This window comes from Contarinia nasturtii, unplaced genomic scaffold (assembly GCF_009176525.2).
Source record: "Contarinia nasturtii isolate CC-2019 unplaced genomic scaffold, AAFC_CNas_1.1 Cnas_scaffold_1371, whole genome shotgun sequence".
In the NCBI taxonomy this organism is placed as follows: domain Eukaryota; kingdom Metazoa; phylum Arthropoda; class Insecta; order Diptera; family Cecidomyiidae; genus Contarinia; species Contarinia nasturtii.
This window is the reverse complement of record NW_022198708.1, coordinates 3,163,433-3,186,590: the sequence shown is the minus strand read 5'-3', so window position 1 is coordinate 3,186,590 and position 23,158 is coordinate 3,163,433. Positions and strand designations below refer to the sequence as shown.

General features: G+C 31.5%; 4 protein-coding genes across 7 annotated transcripts; 1 reads left to right on the top strand and 3 right to left on the bottom strand.

Annotated features, from left to right (window-relative positions):
* Positions 1-2,418: 2,418 nt before the first annotated feature.
* LOC116345996 (acyl-CoA Delta(11) desaturase-like) lies at positions 2,419-7,953 on the top strand. Of its 4 annotated transcripts, none has more exons than XM_031775868.1 (7): positions 2,419-2,642; positions 5,898-6,142; positions 6,236-6,449; positions 6,606-6,728; positions 6,915-7,100; positions 7,167-7,219; positions 7,309-7,953. In XM_031775868.1, the coding sequence occupies exons 2-7, from the start codon at positions 5,911-5,913 to the stop codon at positions 7,569-7,571; spliced, it is 1,071 nt and encodes a 356-aa protein (XP_031631728.1). In that variant the 5' UTR covers positions 2,419-2,642; positions 5,898-5,910; the 3' UTR covers positions 7,572-7,953. The 4 variants fall into 4 exon arrangements, with proteins under 4 accessions (XP_031631728.1, XP_031631732.1, XP_031631730.1 ...); XM_031775872.1 differs by lacking the exon at positions 2,419-2,642 and adding an exon at positions 4,744-4,838; XM_031775870.1 differs by lacking the exon at positions 2,419-2,642 and adding an exon at positions 4,949-5,038.
* A 401-nt stretch (positions 7,954-8,354) lies between these two features.
* On the bottom strand, positions 8,355-9,608 carry LOC116345998 (2,3-dehydroadipyl-CoA hydratase-like). The gene is made up of 4 exons (XM_031775875.1): positions 9,445-9,608; positions 9,099-9,367; positions 8,733-9,027; positions 8,355-8,667 (listed from the first exon to the last, which is right to left on the bottom strand). The coding sequence occupies exons 1-4, from the start codon at positions 9,524-9,526 to the stop codon at positions 8,396-8,398; spliced, it is 918 nt and encodes a 305-aa protein (XP_031631735.1). The 5' UTR covers positions 9,527-9,608; the 3' UTR covers positions 8,355-8,395.
* Positions 9,609-12,774: 3,166 nt separating this feature from the next.
* On the bottom strand, positions 12,775-15,090 carry LOC116345735 (casein kinase II subunit alpha). The gene is made up of 2 exons (XM_031775383.1): positions 14,795-15,090; positions 12,775-13,819 (listed from the first exon to the last, which is right to left on the bottom strand). The coding sequence occupies exons 1-2, from the start codon at positions 14,821-14,823 to the stop codon at positions 12,820-12,822; spliced, it is 1,029 nt and encodes a 342-aa protein (XP_031631243.1). The 5' UTR covers positions 14,824-15,090; the 3' UTR covers positions 12,775-12,819.
* Positions 15,091-16,908: 1,818 nt separating this feature from the next.
* On the bottom strand, positions 16,909-19,128 carry LOC116345865. Its single transcript, XM_031775579.1, has 8 exons — positions 18,831-19,128; positions 18,671-18,770; positions 18,345-18,598; positions 17,830-18,165; positions 17,597-17,757; positions 17,399-17,527; positions 17,178-17,326; positions 16,909-17,095 (listed from the first exon to the last, which is right to left on the bottom strand). The coding sequence occupies exons 1-8, from the start codon at positions 19,117-19,119 to the stop codon at positions 16,909-16,911; spliced, it is 1,605 nt and encodes a 534-aa protein (XP_031631439.1). The 5' UTR covers positions 19,120-19,128.
* Between the last annotated feature and the right edge of the window lie 4,030 nt (positions 19,129-23,158).

Sequence of the window (23,158 nt, the reverse complement as noted above, 5' to 3'; positions counted from 1 at the left end):
TGTATTTATGGAATAACATAGTTTCTTTTATATTTGCACGACCTTTTTCTTTGGTAGAAACACGGAATTGAGGTGTTAATTTAAAATGTTCAAGCAAAATATAAATATTATCTACTAATAATATAAACACGAATTCGTTTGTCGAAGCAGACAAACACGACAGAAAAAAAAAGAATAATAATAATAAGAAGCACATTTTAAACATTTTGGCAAACAAAATTTTTATTCGAGTGTAATATATTTGTATGTGTGTGTGTATGCGCTTATAAGGAGAAAAACAAAAGTAATTATAAATCAATTAATTGTGGAACAAATATTTCGACAACGAAAAAAAAAAACAAATTTATTCACACAAAATACATAAGTTTATTAATTTTTTTTCTAGAAATACCTAATAAGAATGAAAAACCTCAAATGTAATTTGTAACAGAAGAAAAATGTTATGGCAAATTCAAACATGAGGCGATTAATACAAATTTTAATAAAATTTGAAATTAGTTTGCTGAAAATGAATTCGAAAGTAATTTCTTTTCTTAATAACAATCATCGTTATTCATTAATAACACTTCATTTCGTCGCATACATTAGTATTACCCATTATTTGAAGTTCTATTGTTAGGATCGACTGAAGATCGAAAGATCAGTAGCACAATGAATAAACAATGGCCAATGGATGGCAAGTATAAATGGGTAAGTGTAAAAGTATGCCTTTAGCTACAGTCTAGTGACGAATCATTAAAATCTATAGCATCTCATGTGGTGTATTTGGAGATCATGTATGAGCAATATATATATATATGGTATTTAATTTAAATGAAAATTTGCTTTCTCTTTTTTTCCGCGCTTAAATGTCGTTTATTTTCGGTGCTCGGGCTATTGGCTCATATATTTTTTGTCTTCGAAATGGAAAGTTCGAAATGAGTCGCATTGGTATGATTGACAATTTTTCTCTCTTTCTATCCTTCAATGTGATCGATTCATACAACAATCGTATATTGTGCACTTACATAACTGTCCAAAAAACCAAACCGGTTCGATTAACACTTGCCGCTCAAAAGGCATTTTTCGGTCTGACTTTGCACCTTTCTTCCATTCATATATCGAACTTTCCAAATCTCTGACCGATCAAAGTACCAACCAAAATCGGTGCGTGCGTGTGTATTAATTTCTCTCATTGATGCGATCATTGTGTATTTCTCTTACATTTCCCCCTTCTCTTAATCTTTGCGTCTTTTCGTCTTTTTTGAAAAATTAATTTTTCATCGAAATCGATATTGCAATCAAATATGATTGTAACGAAGCTTTCGAATGACACGAAAAAAGAGGCAATAAACAACAAATGAAGACAAGCAAGCTTTGAAAGTTTATGTAGTACTAAAAAAAACTTTTTATTATCAAAGCTTTAGTTTGCTCCACTCAACGAGCTGCATTTTATGATGAAATAAATTGATTGAATTATTTCAATGTTGAACTTGTGTTAATGGTACGATACACACGTGGCTCAATCAACGGTCAGCGTGTTCATCACAAAAAACGGTTAGAATCATACATATATATACAAAGATAAGGAGCGAATATAAAACAATAAACAAAATATGAAAGTGAAATTTTCTAACAAAAATCAATTAAATTTTGTACATTTTTCATTCAGATTGTTCCGATTATATTCATTAATAAATGCAAAAAAAAAAATGAAAATAATTAATAAAAAATAAATAATTCGGAAAACTACTCATGCAGTTCTATAGCGTAAGTTAACCTCTTCGACGAGTTTTATTTGTGCACTTTAAAAATCACGTAGATACGTGAAATTAGAAAATATAAAGGATCATCGAATTTACGCACATTATATGAACGATGCGCCATTTCAGAAAGAGTAAAAAAAAACCCATTCACAATCAGAATATTAGAAATATTAGGTGTTGAGGGTGAAGAGAAAGTACTTGTACGATTTGTAATTGAATGACTTATACATGCCCGTTCAAATGTCATTATCAATAGGAAAGTGATTTAATGTTTTTATATATATTTTTTAAACAAAATATTATTAGCATCAGATAATCAAAACAACAACAGCAACAAATCAAGTATAATAAAAGCAATTACAAAAGTATCCGCCATAGGTATATATTTTTTTATATAAAAATTTATACACATGAAAAATTAAAAAAAAAAAAAAAACACAGAAACAACCGAAAAAAAATTAAAAAAATACAAATCTAATAAATTGACACATGTAACTGATTTGCGTATGATTTGAAGGAAATTTCAAATGAACTTTCCTTATCTGAACTTCGTGTTAAAACGTACGTATATTTGTAGGTGCATGTGTATTCGCTGTCCTCTTCCTTTGTTCGTCAAATTATGAAGTACGTGTGTTCTTACCGCCATATAAAACCAAATGCTGTCTAAGCTTCGTCAGTTACTAGTGAAGTATCGTTTGAGAAGTTTTCATCAGAGAGAGGGTCTAATTCTCTCCCTTTCAGTTTTTATTTCCAAACATTAAAGAAAACATTCCGTTAAAGAAAACATTCTAATTGAAAGTGAAAAATAAAGAAGACGTTTTTAACAATATTGTGTGAAAGAATCTACCACATTACTAGTGGAATATTTTTTTTTTTATTTTGGATACATCATATTGTGTAAGTAGAAAATGCAATAAATCGAAGTAAATTGAATTAGTTGAATTGAATCGGACTGTGCGGATTTACATTTCACATTATTTTAGTCGAAATGAATAAATGCTAATTTCTTTCCTTTTTTTGAAACAACTCACTGTCCGAACAAATGAAACTCCGAAAAACCATTTCAAAATGTAATTAGCTTTGTTGACCTTTTTGGAGTAAGAAGAACATTGAAAATTCTCTTGAAAAAAAATAGTAAACAGTTGACATTTGTTAACGGTCAAAGTAGCACCATTACTTTCAGTGACATTAAAGAATAAGACTATTATTAATTATTATTAGAGATAATTAGAAAATCGTCCAGTTTTTCAGGTTTTTCCTAAAAATTCAGCTTAAATATATTAGAAGCAAAACAGCAAGTTGGTTCAAAGCAAAAAAAAAAAATCATTGTAAGAGCATTGAAAATGTGGTTTTCGATTTTATGTAATTGATGCGTAATTTTTCTATCCATATACAAATGTTTCAAATTCAATTTCTTTCAATGAGCTTAACGATTGTAATTCATATTAATTTGATATTATTCCCGCGCATTTTTTTAAGCCTCTCTGCATAAAATAACTGCAATACAATGCAATCTCTATCGAATACATTAAAATATAAACTAGATCTCTTGCTGTTTGTGTGATTCCGCGTTGCAAAGTGCAGAAAATCGAAAGCACTTTCGCATCAATGCTTTCCATAACAACCTCACTTACAAAATTGATACACATTCAACCGAAGTGATGAAATCGAATATTACACGATGCACATGATTGAGACAGACATGATGCCGATTTTACATCGTGTGTGCAATTGAAACCTACACATTTTGCGAACTATATACGGTTCGATATGGCGACAATGTTTGAAGCAAAAAAAAAATGAGAATAAACTCGAGATAAAAAGTGAAAACTATTATTAAAAGTAAGAATGATAGCATTGTTTGTAGTGCGTGGCGTTTTGTTTTGCACAATTACATTCTATTCTTCTATGAAGATGATGAAAAGATGTTTCTGATTACAAAATCATGTGCAAGTATTTGTTTACTTGAATTGACGAAAGAAAAAAATGGCTATTTCAATAATTGTTTGGAATCCAAAGGATCTTCGTTGAATGAAGTTCACTGTTATTATTTATTGACTACATTTATGAATGATTGATTTCACCATAAATGCCAATTCATCGAATTGTAATCATAAATTTTCCATTTCCTATCACGCTTGCAACTGAACTAATAAAAAAACACACACAGTACTTCACAGCTGCTTACAGGAAAAAAGAGAAGAGACGCAAAAAAGATTTTTCGTTTATGTTCACACATTTGTCAGAATTTGATAATTTTTTCCCCTTTTTTCATTTGTTTGATACGTGCAAAGCACAAAATCGCAGTTAAGTTAACACGTCTGAATGATGTATAATCAAATGTTTATGTATATATATATATATATAAAAATTTAAAATCGCACGTTGTGATAAGAGATTAACTTTTGTCTTGGAGTTCAATCAGATGACGAGATTTGAAATATCATCTGTGATCGATTTCAGTCAGTGCACTTATAATACCGGTTATGGCATAATATTATCATCTTTTCATTACATATATACACTCTCTCCTCATGGTGACATTCACTGTGCGACTAAACGCTGAAAAACACGTGATTTTAGAATGCGATAGCACCTATATCGCCTATCGCATTCGGACTCTCGAACGCGTGCCGCGCTACTCTGTGCTATGTTGTTCCAGCTGATTCAAATGCGTATTGCTTGCGAATTCAATGGGTCGATGTTGGCTGTTGTGTTTTGTCCTCTATCACTACTATTCATGTATTAGACACACAATTTTTGTGTTCGTTGTTATGCTTTCGGCATTCAAACGCGTTGCTATATAGAATACTCACAATATATAAAATATTAAAATGCGAAAAACGTAACACGTAGTATGCATGGGTGCACGAATTTCACACGAGTATAGCACTGACAAGCGTCTAAACCGAAGTAAACGTACGGTGATTCACATCAGATCATAACATCGTATGATCTTTTGCTACGATTTTGCCACTCAACTCGCAACAACAGCTTAGAAGAAATTCAAACGTGTTGCGCTACAGCACTTGTTCACTGTTACACAAAACCGTTCTCTTTTTCGTTCATTCTCTTTCTCTGCGCACTAAGGAAGTACGAGCATTTCTATTGGAGATAAAAATAATATATATATATATTTTTTTGTTGCTTTCAACCGCCACTTTGACATCTCACTGTTCGTGGCGATAATTCATTTGTGGTTTTCTTTTTCGTCATCGCTGATTGCAATTTTGATTGCAACAAAATAATTCATTGATTTGATTCGTTCTTTGTATTTTCTTCATTGAACAATTGTTAGTATCAATTTTAATCATTATCCGCTATTCAAACAGAAACTAATTTGAAAATTTCTTATCAGATTTGAATATTTGTCGGAACAAATTGCTCAAAAACGTCGTTTGAACAACATATGTGCACAATAATGGTTGATTGAGTTAACAATTGCGTGACGATTTTTTTTTGTTTTGTTTGTTTATTGTTTTTTTCTTAATTTTAAATATCTTGTTGTCGTTTCGATAATCATAATCACTCAATAAAGCGGTGGTGATTTTACAAAATTTAAATGTGATTAAGTTATTGAACTGTAGATTTGAATGAGAAAAATAAGACGAAATAAAAAAACAACGACTGAAAATAGTAAAATGACAAAAACAGCATTAAGATACTACAAAAGTTTGCTAACAATGTGTCGACAATCAGCTGAAAAAAAAAACTCATAAAAAATAGATTGTCTTTTGACGCAGATTATTTGGAAAACAAGTGAATTATTATGTAAGATCTACCTGACCTATTCGTATCATACCATTGAGTCGTGACATTGAAGTACCTTCAAGTATTAGCTATTCATCTCAATGAAATATAAATTATTCGTGTTCACACATTTGCCGGTTCGATTATTTATTTGAGCAGCAACAAGAAAAAAAAGAGCAGCATGTAATCATTTTCATTTCTCTAATTGACTTTATTCGTCGATAACTTCTATTGAGATTATTTTGCGCAAATCCGCAAGTGCCTGTTTCTATTCAACAAAATAATCAATTGCATTCAAATAAATAGAAGAAAAGATTGTTCGAATTTGATTGTATTTTTTTTTCGATTTCATTTGACATTGAATATATGTTATTTATGTGATGATTTTTAATCTATTTTCAGAAATTGATAAAAAATGCCGCCAAACGCAACATCGGTTGTTGAATGTACCGGCGTTTTAGATGAATGCGATGCTGAAACAGTTGACGGTGGATTAGATAAAAATATCGTTGAATTAAAACATGCAAATCCTCGCAAATTGAAATTAGTTTGGAGAAACATCATGATCTTTGGATATGTTCATCTTGCAGCCGTTTATGGGGCATACCTTATGCTAACATCAGCCAGAGTTTATACAGCAGTCTTCGGTAAAAATGACACGACTTAATGATTGAACAAATATTATTTTAAACAATGTCAAACAAAAAATATTTTTTTTTTTTGATTTTCATTATTTCTAGCTCTCGTATTATATTTGACCTCCGGTCTTGGCATCACAGGAGGCGCACATCGTCTATGGGCACATCGTTCCTACAAAGCAAAACTTCCATTAAGAATTCTTTTAACAATATTCAATACAATGGCGTTTCAAGATTGTGCCATCCACTGGGCTCGTGATCATCGTGTTCATCACAAATACTCTGAAACCGATGCTGATCCACATAATGCAACACGGTATGTGATTTATTCGTTTTATTTTATTTCACACATTTGCATGTGATTTACTTCATTTTTTGTCTCTCTCTCTCTCTCTCTCTCTCTCTCTGTGTGTGTGTGTGTGTGTGCAAACGACCATTTGTAATAATTTACATGTACACTTTCATATTTCAGTGGTTTCTTTTTCGCTCACGTTGGATGGTTGCTGTGCAAAAAACATCCAGAAGTCAAGGCAAAAGGCAAAGGTTTGGACATTTCCGACCTTGAAGCTGACCCAGTATTGCATTTCCAAAAAAAGTGAGTAACAATTTCAACAATATCAAATAGATAAGCATACGAATTTGAAATATTGTCAAAAACCGCTTAGTACGCATGACATTGTTGTTTCAACGCATGTTTTATCACAAAGACAAATATCTAATTACTTGGAAACATGACTATAAATTAATCTTAATTTCGGTTTTTTTCTATTTCCACCTCAAGATACTACTTGATTTTAATGCCAATTGCTTGTTTCATCTTGCCAACATTGATCCCATGGTATTTCTGGGGTGAGACATTGAAAAATGCTTGGTTCGTAGCCGCAATGTTCCGATGGACTTTTGTGTTGAATGTGACCTGGCTTGTAAACAGCGCCGCTCACATTTACGGTGACCATCCATATGACAAGTTAGTATTAAAATGTCAATTCATCTATAACCAATATGAATTATTCATTTTTATTCGTATTTGCAGATACATTAATCCAACAGAAAACAAATCAGTTGCTTTGTTTGCATTTGGGGAAGGTATGTTTCGGTTTTTTTTTTGCGTCGTTCTCTTGTACTGCACTGTTTGTTTCCTATATTTTATTCGTCTTCCTTTCGTTTTCTTTCAGGATGGCACAACTATCATCATGTATTCCCATGGGACTACAAAACCGCTGAACTCGGAAACTATCGTTCAAATTTCACTACAATGTTCATTGATGCGATGTCGAAAATTGGCTGGGCCTATGACTTGAAAACAGTTGATCCACAAACGGTTAAAAAACGTGTCGAACGAACTGGCGATGGTACACATCACACATGGGGCTGGGGAGACAAAGATCAATCACCAAAAGAACGTGAAGAAGCCGTGATCATAAACAAAAAAGACTAAATGCTTAAAAAGCATACTTTGATTATTACCATTTCAACAACTCGATATTTTTTGGCTAGTTAATTTGCTTAATTAAAAAAAAAAAAACACACAAAACAAAAGAAACAAAGTAAATTCAAACAAAACATTTTGTGGATCAAATGACTGAGATGGCAACTAATGCGTTTTTACATTCTCAAGATTTTAGTTATTTATTTTAATGAAAGTTTTCCTAATTTGACTGTAGTCAATAGAAAATGGATTTAAATGTAGAATTAAGGTGCATAAAGACAATTTAATGCAGGGTTTTTTATGGCAAATTTTGCAAATGTAATTTAGAATTTTCCATGCTTGCTTGATTGAAAAATAAATAGTAAAATTTCAAAGAAAACCAAATGAAGAACTTGAAACTGTTTCATTTGCTTATTTTTCAGGATACTCCATTCTAAATGCCTTATCAAACAGTGACGTTTCACCCCTCAATTTTAAAGTTAAGTTGGTTTATGTTCTTTTTTTGCCATAAAATTTATGTATGTAACAATATAAAAAGACATAGTGATATGTATTCAAAGTCGAAAATTATCTAAATTGATTGAAATTATATTCCCGATTTAAACAACACATCTGACAGTTGAGCCTTTACAAAGTTTGTCCATGAAACACAAAACAGAAAATTGCCTCCGTTTCTCATTTGCTTTGCAGATCCCCTAGACCAAATCCTGTGGACGCGCCTGGTTTTGATAGTAGCGAATCGTAAATGGCGCTTACAATTTTTTACAATTGATAAATAAAACTTTAAAAAAATCGTTTGAGAGTATGAAGATATTTAAAAACAATTATTTATTCTACTCATGTGTGTTTGTTTTTTGTCTTTCTTCATAATTCTTTTCATGTTCTATTTCTTCTAATTCCCATTGGGACATTTTGTTTAGTTTTGAAACTCGAGCCGATTTCAGTGATTCTTCGCTAAGGCTAACATTTGATTTAATATCGTTTAATATCGATGACCATTGTTTTTTGTCGAAATGCGATCCATTCAATAAGCTTAAATCATGTTGAAGCGCCGATTCTGGCATCGATGATAAATATACAGCAGTCTTCATAATAGAGCCAAGACCTGAAAGCAAAAAATTGAATATGCATATAATTTCTTCTTCTCTTATACCAGACAACGGTCAATACTAGTTCCATCTGCAACGACCTCGCGAACGATTCCAAGTTCAAGAGCTTCTTCAGCATTAACCTGGCGATCCATGAGTAAAAATTCCATCGTTTTTGATAAGCCGATCAATTTGGCCAATTGTTTTGGTCCATCATTCAACAATGGTATGCCTTGATGTCGATTATTAAAACAAAAAAACGCCTTTTCCTCTGCATATCGAACGTCACACATCAATGCAATTTCAAATCCAATTGACTTACACGATCCACTAATGCTGCACAGCAACGGTTTTGCCGTTTTACGTCGAAATGGAAACTATTCGAAAAATGAATTTATGACAATTAATATTTCAAACGATGATATTGTCGCAAATAAAAACTGCATACAACAAGACTACTTTGAACTGAATTTATGTCATGTTCACTTTTCTGCTTCAATTCATCGATGTCATAGCCAATGGAAAAATTACCACCGATACCATTTATAATGGCCACCGACGCGCTATCATCCTCTTCAAAGTGTGTCAAATGTGCTGCAAGCTCATGCAATATCGACTCATTCAATGCATTCTGTTTGTCCGGTCGATTTATCGATAAAATTGTGACGGCTTTGAATTTATCCACTATCACTTGGTTTGTTGTTATTGTTTGTTTACCTGAAATTAGGTGGAAAATGATATATTTTTTCTTGTATTTCTTTTGCATAATTGAATTGCAACAGCTATAAAATTACCTCTTACACATTGGTGCAGTGATGATGTCACGGATGGTCTTAAATGTGCTAAAGCACCGCCGATACCAAACAGTTTTTGCATTATTTTGCTTTAAATATCTTCATACTAATTTTGTACTCCAATTTTTGGTTATACTGTGGATTTGAAGGCTAGATCATACGGATAGTTGACACATTCTAAACATCAAATTTATCGCATGAAGTAAGCTACAAATGACGCTTTGAAATCGAGTCTTGTCAAATGCACGGGCCGTTGCAAATAGACATTTTTTTGCTTTTTATTTTATCAATTGATTTTATTAAATTATGATAAAAAGAAATTTAAATTAAATAACATTATCAATGCCAAACGTGGTATTCATGAATTAACTGAAAATTTATTGAAATATGAAATATTTTTGAAAAAAAAAAAAAGATTTACCTCTAAATATAACCAATATAACATTTCGATATATTATTATATATATGTATATATGAGAAATTTTGTGAATCATTCCATTCATTGGTAGTTTATCCAATCTGTAATGAATGCAAAAATGTTTGTATGAATTAAGAGATATTATATATGTATAGCATGCCCGAATTAAAAGTATTTATATCAATTTGGAGAGTCATAAAAGGATCAAATACATTTTGCGTCAAACAAAAACAAAAATATGCTGGCTTTCAAATAATTTGATTGTTTTTTTAATGAATTGTAATAATCATAATTACATTGAAATTTAAATAAATATTGAAAAAATAAACCATTTTAAGAAAATGTAATGTCATTCATTTCATTTCATTTCAAATGGATTATATGTTGACTAAATAACCAAAAAAAAAAACACTTATGAAAATTGGATGAATGAAAAATGGCTGTGATTTTATATCAAATGATTTTTTGGTTGACTTTATCAATTTTGTCATTAAAATAAAATAAAAAAACAAAAGGGTTATTTTTTTCGTGCAGAATTTTATTTTGCTTCATTTTTTTTTAAATCTTTGTCTAAATAAATGATTTTCATAAAGAGTATATTGTGTTTGTTGTTGGAATTGTTTTGGGCCCATTTGTTATTTTCAACATGTTTGTCAAAATTATACAGGCTATTTGACTGTTAGATGTTTTGTTTAGATGAACGAATTTAAAAAATAAAATGAAATAAAACAAATGATGAAATTAATAATATATGAATTTTAATGATTTTAATTTGAAATTACAATATCGAGTGAGTGTGTGTGTGTGTGTTTTTTGTATGTTCTCTTCTTCATCATCGGCTTGAAAATGCATAATAATTGTTCTGCCTTTGAAAAAATATTTTTATTTTTCACATAATTTTGATGTGTGTGTATGTGTGTGCCTAATAGGTTACGATATATTTTATGACCTAAATCAAAGTTCATTCCACTTCACGATTTTCCTTCTGGTATGTTGCCTACAGTTTTCAATTTTACAAAGAAAAAAAGTGAAAAAAAAAATCTATGGTTACCATGAATACTGCGCATTTAATTTTTTTTTTTCATTTTCAGCAATATTTTGTTTTTATAGAAGAGAATTTAAACCAATCTAAATAATTTATATATGCGGGACTCTTCCCGTATGGATCGAACTTGATGAACAGTTATACAAGTATACAATATACGACATTTGTTTTTCTCATTTCATTACCTTCCATTTGTTTGTTTATGTACATGGTTTCTTTTGTAATTTCCATTTCCAGTTCATTATTATTTTGACAATATTTTTTTTTAACAAACATTCGATTTGCTTTATTTTTTTTCAATAATAAAAAGAAAATAGTCGCCATTCTGCTTATATCACTAAATAAAACAAAGACAAAAAAAAATTGATTTACTATAATAACAATGTTGTCATATTTTGTAGCAAATAAATGCGGGAGGAGTAGAAAAAAATTATTTTGGTAAAATCAATAAATTCGGCATAATTTAAATGCTTACATGACCTTGTTTTGTTACATCGATTTTTCTCTAGATAGAAAATCAAAAATTATGACTTAATGTGTCTGTCATTTGAAAGGAAAAAAATATATATATTAAACATATATTCGGGAGCTGAAATGAGTGCGCGCGAACATTGTTTTTCTTTTTGATTCATTTTAACTAATTTTTTTTTTAATTTTTCATCTGCGTGGTTTGTTTTTCTATTCATTTGGAATATATATTCGACATTGTTTGTAGACGATTGATAAGTATGACAGCTTTTATTTTATTTTCATTTATATTTCTTTTCTATGAACCAAAATAAAAAGAATTTTTGTAATGTTTTGATGAAATAACTGCTAGCGCAAAAAAAAAAAACGAAAATAAATTCACGTAAACGAACAAAGAAACAGAAAATGGTAAAAGAATGTATTTTTTGTAATTCAATGACTTTATTTTTGAATTTTATTGTTGTTGTTATTGATGCGGTTTTGCTATATTTTTTAGCATATGTTAGATCGCGTAATCATTTGATGTTTTTTTTCTCTCATCTCAAATCAATTTATAGTTATATCATTTTTCATTTTATAATTATCATTAATAGTTATTGTTCATTCTTATCATTTGTGTGTGTGTTTTTTTCTCATCTTTTCATTTTGAATATTTGGAATCGGTGCCCAGTAATTGGAAAGCTATATAAGAAATTCATGTGATTTTTTGTTGCTGCTGTTGTTGTTAATGTTGAAAAAGATTTCTATATGTCGATTTATGTTTTTTTTTTCTCGTTTACGGATAAACAATTTGTGATTCCACTTCGAAGGTTAGTCGACTGATGAACGATTTTTTTTCTCTCGTTAAAATGATAAAAATCGAATATGTTTTGCTTGGCATTGCAAATGTTTCGGTAAATGCGTATAAAGTGTATGGATGGTCTAGTTTCTTGAATGCGATTCGATTATTATTGTTTACGTGTTTGTTTGTTTCTTTTTTTTGTGGTATGTACGAGGAATATTCCGAGTTGAAAAAAATGTCGAGACAAGAACTGAGCTCCCGAAAAATGAATGTTGCAAATCTTTTCCTTTTTATTTACTTTTAAAGAAACAAAATATTATAAGCATACTAATAATTACTTATTTTCAATAGATGAAAAATTGCGCTGCATATTATTTTTCGGTCGGGAGCAAAATTCTGGTCTTTCATTTTTCTCTCATCTTACTGAATAGTTCGATTTTGATGATAGTTGCTATCTTAATTTTTTTTATTATTTAATTCAATTTCTATGTTTTTTTGCCATTTCTTAATCACCCGACGACTCTTTCTCTCTCTTTCTATGTACTTTTCTTAAAATTTCATCAATTTCCCTTTATTAGTTTTTATTTAACTTTGTTTTTGTTTTGTTTTTTCCTCTTGTTTTTTTTTTATCATTAATAAAAATATTGAAAATTTTTAATATTATTATTGATCTGGTGCTTTTGCTGTTGAATTTGATGAGGCGATTGCACCGTTTACGACTGGCGTAAAGTATGGATGTTCCATGGCTTCACGTGCTGTTAAGCGTTCGTAATGATCATAACGTAACAGTTTATCAAGAAAATCTAGCGCTTCGGGTGACACCAAGTGCTGGTTGTCCGAGTGAACGAATCGCTCCCATCGCTTACGTGAATGTCGTGACAAAATATCGTTGAAACGTGGATCCAGGTCTATATTATACTTATCCAGGTATGCATAAAGCTCTTCAGTGCCTAATACCTTTGCGATTCGCACCAATTGATCGTAGTTGTCATGTCCGTGGAAAAATGGCTCTTTGCGAAAGATCATTGATGCTAGCATACATCCCAGCGACCACATGTCCAATGAATAATCATACATTTGATAATCAACTAATAGTTCGGGACCTTTGAAATATCGACTGGCAACGCGCACATTGTACTCTTGACCAGGATGATAGAATTCAGCCAAACCCCAATCGATGAGACGCAACTTTCGATTTTCATGGTCAATCATGACGTTGTGTGGCTTCACGTCACGATGCATAATGCCCAAACTGTGACAATAGTCGAGCGCTTTCAATAGCTCATACAAATAGAATCGAATATCATAATCAGTTAGTGTTTGATACAATTGTTTGAAATCGGTGTTGTTAACATGCTCAAAGATAAGAGCCGGTGTACGTGATACAGGATCTTTTACCACAGCCAACAACGATATAATATTCGTGCCGAAGCGTAGATTCTCCAAAATCTTTATTTCCCGTTTGATTTTTTTCTTTTTGACTGGCTTCAGAATCTTAACCACACATTTTTCACTGTTGGTCACATTGATCGCCTCGAACACCTCACTGTACTTTCCTCGTCCCAGCTTTCTGACTAGCTGATAGTCATCTTGATTGGCCCAATCGACGACGTAGCTTTCATAGTCCCAATATTCACGTGGTTTGTGTGCATTCACATCGGCACTAGAACAGACAAAATAAAAAGAAGAGAAAAAATGATGAAGGAAAAAATATGGATGGCAAATATTTCAATGATGATTCGATGTCAATAATCTTTATATTTTAAATTTCGTTTTTTACGATTTCGGCTTTAGTCTGTTTTACAATTTTCTCATTATGACATACAGTTCAATTTCATTTTGTCAGGTTAATTTCATTTGTTCGTCTTGAAATGGTTTTTGTTGTTTTTTCTCAGTTTGCACATGCATATGGATCAACACGAAAATACAACCGTAAAAAAATCTTTATCGTTACGGACACTTTTGACAATGACTTTCGAATCACATACAATGAACCACAGTTCGACATTATGAAAGAAAAAAAAAAACAAACTTTACTTTTATTGATCACCACAAACTACGGCTTTTTTTCATTATTCAGTTGAAATACACACACCCTGAGTCTCTGTGTCAAAATCAATTACTATGAGAATGAATTCCATTCCATTCGCCGAATGGTTTTTGGTTCAGAAATGCAAAACGTGTATGTGCATACAACTAAACCGCTTACTCGCAAATTGGCAAAGCCGAAAGCTTGGCTCAAAAGTATCTTGCATTTTGTTTTGCATTCAACATTCATCGATTTGAGCACGGAATGGCGAAATTCGTTGAAATAAAGATTTTTTTTATTCGGTCGGTTCGTACATTTCTGTTAATCCATTATCTAGCGTTTTTACACACAGACATCTAAATGCAGACAAACTCATTCGTATACAATGTGTGTATACGTAATCTTTTTGTCTATATTACTTTGTCCCTTTGAAATTTAATTGGATAAAAAAACGACAAATCACATTGAAATTGATTGAATGAAATCGATGCACTTCAGAGCTAAAACCGAATTGGTCGTATGAAATGCGGTTTTATGAATTCAATCGCGATTAAATTGGCATTTAAACGGAAGGTAATGTAACAAAAAAAATTTCTTTTTGGTACTTACTAGACTCGTGCACTACTTGGTAATGTCATTTTTCCTTTTATATTACAAGCGTATCGGCGATAGACATACGTTTGAGTGTACACCGATTTAATAAATACCTTTCCGGCACTAAATAACTGGTTACACACAATTTTGACGATGAATTTGAGTCCTTTTCACACCAATGTATTCCGAAAAATAAAAAATAAAAATTCTAACTTTTATTTTCCACGGAAGAAGCCAGGTTAGTAGAGAATCAAGATGGAGGCGATTTGATTGAAATACGTCTACCTTCTCAAAGCGGCGAGACGGCGACTTCTATGTTGTACAACTTCAATGGCGATTTCGTTTCAAAGTGTGCTATGAACGTTTGACATTTAGTAATGCATACATACACACGCACAAACACTCTGTGAGCATCACTCATACACTATATGACTGTATTTTTTGTTGGTTCATTCGCTCGCTCGCTCGCTTGTTCGTTATTTTTTAATTTACACAATACAAGATTTTCAATTCGCTGATTTTATGTTTGTGTGTTTATAAGCATGTTTCAATAGTCGATGCCTTCGTTTAAGATTTTCGCATTTTATGTTGGCACTCGTGCAATCACTAATTGAACTGAAATCTGTCAAAAAAAGCGACCGGCAATGAGAAGATAACAACAATAAGATTTGATTTAACAAATTATATCAAAGAATAATACCCATCGATTATTCGAAATGAAAATTGTCAATGATTTGTAGAATAAAAGGAAATTTTAAAAATGTTTGGATGAAAAAACTACCAGCGCCAAAAAAATTTAAATAAATTCACATAAACTAAGAAAGAAAATACATGGTAAAAGAATGCATTTTTTTATGCATTCAATGACTTCATTTTAAAATATTGTTATCATTCATTAAAATTATGATTATTGTTGACTATTATAATTTGTGTGTGTTTTTTCATCTTTTTATGTTGAAAGTTGGGAAACGGTGTCCAGAATTGAATCATTGTGGCGAACAAATAGCTCTTATTTTTCTCAAAATAATACTGTAATACAACTAATAAACAATTACGGGAATATTTAGAGAAAAATATGAGCTAGTTTTTCGCCGCAACGATTCATGCTTAGAAAGCTAAGAAAATCTTGTGATTTTTGTTGATTTTTTTTGGTGGCATCTAAGAGAAAATGAATATTTATTGTTAAAAGATGACTTAGTACCATTTTTGTAATACATGTGTCTCATTCTTTCCTTTCTTATTAATAGATTATCTCCCTTAATTTGTTTGCAACATGCCATTCAACATTTTCTTATTGCATCTTCAGAATCATCATCCTTTTTTTTTTTTTCAAAATAAAAATTTCTCAATAATTTAAAATGTGATAAGTACACATTTATTTTCGAAATGTCATCATTGTGATTTAAAATACCTATTTAATTTAAAAGCGGCAATGCTTTCTGTATCTATTTTGCATGTTCCGAATCAATAAGCAATTGATCAACTAATTCTAGTTTTTCTATCTATAGTTTTTGCACTGAAAAAATTATTGTGAACTCTTTTGGTTTTGTCGAATGAATTTCTTGCATTGAGTTTCTATAAGAGTCGCAAAACCAAAAGTGTTCGGTTTTTCATATTTTGAAAACTGGAGTGAAAGCTACGCAGCAAAATTTGTTGACATATTTTTTAATACGACCGATGTTAGTAGTGTTCCGTTCCAAGTATCGAGATCCAGGTCTGTTATAAATTGTCCGGAGCAACGTAAAATTTGAAACATGATGTATAATTTGAAAGGGTGCACTACCATTGTCCGGTCCTGACCTGCTTCTATTTTATAAGAATATCTTTCCAGGAAAAGTCTAATGATCTTTCGACGACATTTCCGAGCAAAAGAAACGGATTCTTTCTACCCCTATTTGTTTATATTGAGATATTTTCAGGCATCTGATTCAGCTCAGGAAACTGACGTCAGGAATAGTCCATAAGAGATTAAAAAAAATCAGCGCTTCATGCATATTGTTTATTTCGCTTTTTTTCAGTAAAATATTTAATATATTTGTTATCTATCTTACAGTTTGGAATGCATTAAAATAAGAATGATTGAATTCTCGTCTTCGTATTAACGTTATTTGAAAATAACGAATTAATTTTTATTTTGTTGAACGCATTTGTCTTGTTAATTTTCTATTGTTAGCAATAATATTTGAATCACATTGAAAATTTTCTTCACACACTCCATCGCCAAGACCAATAATAAGTGCTTTCAGACACTCGAACATGATTGGCGAATTAATTTGTCCGGTTGTAATACGTGAAGATAACCAGCTCATTCCAAGGCTACAAAATCAGAAAGAACAGATCAACTAAATCGGTCGATATCAAAAATATATCATTAAATAAAAAATTGCTATCAAATTACCCCCAAACCGGTAGCCATATTTGGTTAATTGAAATGCTTTTAAATTGATTATTTTGACAAAGAATCTGTTTCAGACAATTTCCATTGTCTTCAGGTGCCACCATAGCTGCTTCAATTGACTGTAAGACTTTGCGTGACATTTCATTGACCTAAAATGTGCGATGCATTTTATAATTTTCTTTACATATTCGATTACCTTTCATTTCGTTGGAAAAACTTGCGTCGGAAAAAGATGTTTCAATATTTGATCTTTTTTTTCGTCTTATTATCTCGTCTCTGACTTCAGTCATTTCAACGGTTTCAGTTGGAACCTCTGCCATCACCATTGTACTACCTGTCTGTGCTTTTACCTAAATAAATCATTAGATGCACTTAAATTCGATTTCAATTAAATGGCATGCCAATCGATAGAGACGTACGGTTGTAATGCACATTATCACTTGCAATACAAAAATTCCAAATGCAAGATATGCAATAGCCGTCAATGCTAATTCATAGACTTTTTTCAGTGTCATTTCTTTGCTTGATCCACCGCTGCTGTCATAGCTGACTCCATAGTCGTCACCTCCAACATCATAACCTGTAAAATGTGTCACTTTCTTCATCGATTTTAAATGTCACAGAAAATTCTTTCTACTTAATTTAATTTTACCCTGAAATTGTTGTTGATTATTATTGAATAAATTGGCCGAATGGTGTGGATCATCATTTTGTTTATTTTTGTGTTTAAAAAATGATTGAAATTTTTCTTTTAAATTCTGAAATGACCACCAACTGTGCGTAACATTTTTGATTGGTGGCAATTCATTTGGTTCACTATAGAAAACGTGTGGATTGTGATAAGGATGAGAGATAGCATATAAATTTGGATAAGAATTTGGCCAAAGATCAGAGTTTTCATCGGGTACAAATACAGGTGGTTGATGTAGCGAGTGCGATGGATTTTGATTTTGTTCAAATAATGTGTTTATACTTTGTATGTACGGAACTAAAAGTGAAGAAATAATATTTATTTATTTTTTGGCAAGTAATTTTTACACGTTACTTAGTACTGCAAAAAGGAAACAACGATGAAAATCACAATTGATTTTCACACCTCAGTTCATAATTCATTTTACACTTTATAAAAGCGTGTGTGCGCCGATAAAGTCTCATTGAAATACAAACCAGCTTTATTACCAGCCACCGCATATCTGTGAAAATTTTCGTAATCGATATCATTTGCATGATTTTGTGGTGGAACGAAACCAGATGGAATTGGATGCTGTATCGCATATCCACTGGCCACTCCTACTTCGTATTCGTTATCGCCACTCACCGATGCCCCGTCAATACGTCGAAATGGTGGCGTTTCGTTTAAATTTTTCATCGTCAAATTATCCGCTTTGATCTGTTTATAAACATCATCCAATAATGCCAATCTGAAAATGGATTCCCCCCCAAGAAAACCATGACCATTTTCAATCGCTATACAAATGAACAATTTTATTTACTTGGTCAGCCAATTCTTGTATGCATTTGAACCCTGATCGAATAGTTTGTCATCGAAGTTATTATTCCACATGGGCCGATGTTTTGGCAGATGAACTATTTCTAATAATTTAATAAATGTGAATACAATTTTTGGTAATAAAAAAAACGTCAAGGTTTTACCACTTGAATTGTGTGCGATGCCCAATCGATTGTGTAGTGTGTGCGGTGCAATATCGGCTAGAATCTGTTTCGCTATGTAATTATTGCACTTATAATTTTGAATCATTTTCCGATGGAATTGCATCAAGTGAATAGCACTATCAAAGTCCGCATTCGAACTGATGGGAAACACTTGCTTTTGATCACTTTTAACGATGGACATTCCATCTGCATTTATTGTGCCCTTGTCATACAATATCGACATGGGCATAAATTTATCATTTAAAATATCATCCAAATCAATGGCCATAAGGCCATCACGATTTATTATTGCAATTGATTTACTTGAAAAGAGAAAAATGATTAAGAGAAAAAAAAATCGTTGATAGAAACTCATTGCACACTAAAATTAAAATTCACTTCTGTATGTTTTGGTGAATGTTGGACGACTGATTTTCGCAAAGACGATTTGCCACAGTAATCTCATTAGATGATCCACATTTTTTCATCAACTATGTCACACTATACGCGTCACGAGACACATTTTCATCTCATTCAAAAGAGAAAAAGAAACCACTTGCTGTGTTTTTCATACTTTTTTTTATTTCGTTTCAATGTAATAATCATAATGAAACTTGTATTGTTTGAATGCTTTGATGATTTCGACAATGTGTCAAGTATTTATCGTAATTCAAGTGGAAAAAATGTATGTTCTCACTTAAAAAATTCCATTTTACCGGTGTTCAAGTGTGAAAATTTCTTAAATACTTCGCTGCATATTACGCCCTAATTCAGTACGAAAATCACACATTTGGTTCAACCAAAAACCGTTTTCATGCTCAAAAGAAATTAACGTAAATCTAATACTGAATATCACATCGATGCGCTTAGTTTGCTGTGATGGTAACATAAAATGGGCTCATTTTATCGGAAAATCGATGTAAAATCCCATGAAAATGCTTAAATAGTAAATTAAGTGGATGATAAAACACTTGATTTTTGGATAAATGAATCTTCCAATACACACACACAATCTGTAGTTGGGGGCTAACTGTGAAAATGCATGTTATAGATACTATACCATCACTGTTGGTCCATCTTTATGTATATAAATGGGCGGAGCATGTGAAAATTATGAAACGCACGTCATTGAAATCCATGATTAACTTTCAATTATCATTTGCATGTAACATTCATACACGCTGATTTAGTACAATTTACACGAAAAAACATTGACTGCATAAATTGTACGCGAAAAAATGATAATTTGCCCATTTTAACCGACACGAACGATGCTGTTGATTGAAACAAATGCTAATAGCATTTATTACGTTTTATTTGTTGGACGAGCCCGGAATATTTGACCAGAAATTAGCCTTTAAAATGTGTCGTCTGTATTATTGTTATAAATGCTTAGGAGCCACACAATTTTTCACATTCAGTAAATATTAGTCAATGTGCTCTTTCTCAGAAGCAATGATTCGTTCCGCATCGCATACCTTTTTGTATCATCACATCACACCAAATAAAAACAAAACAAAATAGCTATCAGTTAATTGAGAATAAAATATTTATTTTTGTGAACAAGGTGTCAAATTGTCCACTTTTACATAAATTTGTAAGGATTTTGTTTGATTATTAGACACACTTGAAATTCTTTTGCTTTATTGTTGTTGTTGAACATACTGTATCTTTTGCTTTGTTTAATTTTCTTTTGTTCATTCATGTTTGTAAACAAAATTCAAATGTGTTTTTCGGTCAAAGGTCTTCATGTATGCAAAATGGTTTAAAATCTAATTAAAACACTAGTTAGACTTCAATCATTCAAATTTACTAATCTATATAAATCAATAAAGACAAAAGTGTCTGTTTTTATTTTTATTAAATGGAAAGTTTCTTTCTTTATTATGCTTGAACCAAAGTTTTTTGAAATTAAATCAAAACCATACTTGTAATTACTATGTCATTTCAAAATATTTTTAAAATTATTGCATTTCCTTATAAATTCAAATAAAAAAACTGAATATGTCGACATCAGTAATTCTGTGCAGTGTGCATTCCTTTTTGTTTATTTCATTCGATTTCGAGCAAATTTGAATTTTGTGTTATCACATTTCAGCAACTGTAAAAATTGTAAGTATTGCTATTGAAATGATATTGATTAAAAATGAGCATTTATGAATTATGTGAGTTTTATGGTAAGAAAATTGGATGTAGTTGTGCGACAGTAAGGACATGATCACACATTGGACAATTTGGACGTTCAACTATCCACGTTGTAATGCATGGCCGACAAAACATATGTCCACAATCTGTGTTTACAATACTGCGTGCAGTTTGACCAGACATGCTATCAAAACAAATGGCGCACGGTAGATATGCTGATGAAGTTGATGAAGTTGATGCACGGGATCGGGATGTCAAATGTTGATTGTTTCTTTGAGTACCATTATTATTTCCAGTTGCTTTCAATTCAATTTCCAATTTAATTGAACCATTGCGCATAATGTTATTCTGCGGATTAAGCACATCGCTCCACAAAATAAAATCGGAAAAATACTTTCGAGTAAATTGTTCAGTAAAATCCATCTTCTTTTCCGAACTCTCTCTAATCTTCATGTCATTCTCATCGAGAAACGAAACGGTTGCAAAAATTTGACGTGTCCATTTTAGAGGCGCATTTTTACTTACACACCATAGCATACATGGGAATTTAGTTCCAGCTATTGGTCGACATCCCAAGCCATGGACAACAATCTTCCATCTTAAATAATTGAAACTGAATTCCATTGAAGATGCAGCTATCAATGTAGATGCTTCGTGAACAAATAAACGACATTTAAATGTGGCATTGGTATTGTTGATAGTTTCCAAATATGTTTTGTTACTTTGTTTCAAATTTTTGGCGATAATTTTAACGTCAATTATTATTTGATCATTTTGTACGTATTGTGTCTCTCTGTTGTTGAGCATATCATTCCATTTGATTATGGTACGACTGGTGCTCTTTTCATTTGCACAAAATATCCACGGAAGAATTGTGTCTTTCAGCGATAATTTTCTCGATTTATACGATCGCAATTCAAATAAGGCACTTGCCGCACACGACCAATCCGATGTATCTGAGTTTAAACAGCTTAGACGTATTCCCAATGTATTTTCTTTTAAACTTCGAAATACCATCACTTGCCATTGCAAATTTTGTAGTGTTATTATTGATGAATTTAAGTTTTTTAATTCACTAACTTTATCAATTGTTAATGTTGTTCTAGCTTCACCCGTATTCATCGATGCCATGATTTACTCAATTCCTCAATTCACTTTTTAGTTGATTTTACAAACTCAATTATTCGTTTTGCATGAAGAAAACAAAAGCAAATGACGTTTAAATTTTATTGTATCGTTAGAGAACTAAATTTAAAATGACGATATTCTGGGCAATACTCTTGCATATACTGTTGAATATGTAGACATTTGAATCAGCAAACTAATACAAACTTAACCGATCATTTGAACGCCTTCGAATAAATTACGAACTCTATTTGCGTGCGTGAAAAAAATTCTTATAAAATCTGTCATACGCCAAAAACGTCCTACCGACATTAGGAATCGTAGGAAGTGGAAAAAAATGTTCGTTATTTATTCTAAAGCGTTCATTTGAAGTGAGTCCAGTTACAAATACATATGGAATTTCACCAGCATATGCTGAGATCAGCAGATTGCTGGCAGCAGTAAAAGATAACATGAATAAACAAAGCAAGTATGATACATTGTAGAGTTTAATGTTTCATACTTTATGGACAATTTTCAAAACAAATAATCATTATTTTGACTTGAGATTTGCTTTCGGTTGATGTTTTCAGAGCAAAATACGATTTCTTGATAATTAAATTTTATCGGAAAGAGCGTCTAAAGTCCACTTATTGTATATATTGTTTTCTCACATACTCGAAAGCAAACTTTCACTATTTCTCCAATGGTGCAGAGACATCATTAGCTAACAATTTGGATAAACCATTGATTTTATTAATAAACGGGCATACTATAGTATATACTATAGTAAAGTTGAATCATACACACATTCGAAATTAACCGATATGTCATATAGAATTCGGATCTAGTTACCAATGTGTATTTGATTTGATTATTCATATAGTTTCATGTTTTTGCGTATTCTCTTTTGTGTGACTCTTCATCATTTGTCTTAGGTTCTTGTAAACGAACGAAATTCACACAAACAGAACATACAAAGAACGAATCAAATTTTATACGAATTGCCAAATTCTATGTGATATGTCGTTTAGTTTTGAATTTATTCATCCAAAGCCTAAAGTTAATTCATGTGGAAA

What these genes read in the sequence shown, in the direction of transcription:
- LOC116345996 (XM_031775868.1), top strand. Translation starts at nt 5,911, where the DNA reads ATGCCGCCAAACGCAACATCGGTTGTTGAATGTACCGGCGTTTTAGAT. An exon ending in AGTTTATACAGCAGTCTTCG is followed by an intron (nt 6,143 to 6,235) that starts GTAAAAATGACA and finishes CATTATTTCTAG; the next exon opens with CTCTCGTATTATATTTGACC. An exon ending in GTATTGCATTTCCAAAAAAA is followed by an intron (nt 6,729 to 6,914) that starts GTGAGTAACAAT and finishes TTCCACCTCAAG; the next exon opens with ATACTACTTGATTTTAATGC.
- LOC116345998 (XM_031775875.1), bottom strand. Translation starts at nt 9,526, where the DNA reads ATGCAAAAACTGTTTGGTATCGGCGGTGCTTTAGCACATTTAAGACCA. An exon ending in ACTGCACCAATGTGTAAGAG is followed by an intron (nt 9,368 to 9,444) that starts GTAATTTTATAG and finishes ACCTAATTTCAG; the next exon opens with GTAAACAAACAATAACAACA. An exon ending in CAGTTCAAAGTAGTCTTGTT is followed by an intron (nt 9,028 to 9,098) that starts GTATGCAGTTTT and finishes TTTTTCGAATAG; the next exon opens with TTTCCATTTCGACGTAAAAC.
- LOC116345735 (XM_031775383.1), bottom strand. Translation starts at nt 14,823, where the DNA reads ATGACATTACCAAGTAGTGCACGAGTCTA. An exon ending in CCAAGTAGTGCACGAGTCTA is followed by an intron (nt 13,820 to 14,794) that starts GTAAGTACCAAA and finishes TGTCTGTTCTAG; the next exon opens with TGCCGATGTGAATGCACACA.
- LOC116345865 (XM_031775579.1), bottom strand. Translation starts at nt 19,119, where the DNA reads ATGGCCATTGATTTGGATGATATTTTAAATGATAAATTTATGCCCATG. An exon ending in CATCGCACACAATTCAAGTG is followed by an intron (nt 18,771 to 18,830) that starts GTAAAACCTTGA and finishes TTAAATTATTAG; the next exon opens with AAATAGTTCATCTGCCAAAA. An exon ending in GGTGGCTGGTAATAAAGCTG is followed by an intron (nt 18,166 to 18,344) that starts GTTTGTATTTCA and finishes CTTCACTTTTAG; the next exon opens with TTCCGTACATACAAAGTATA.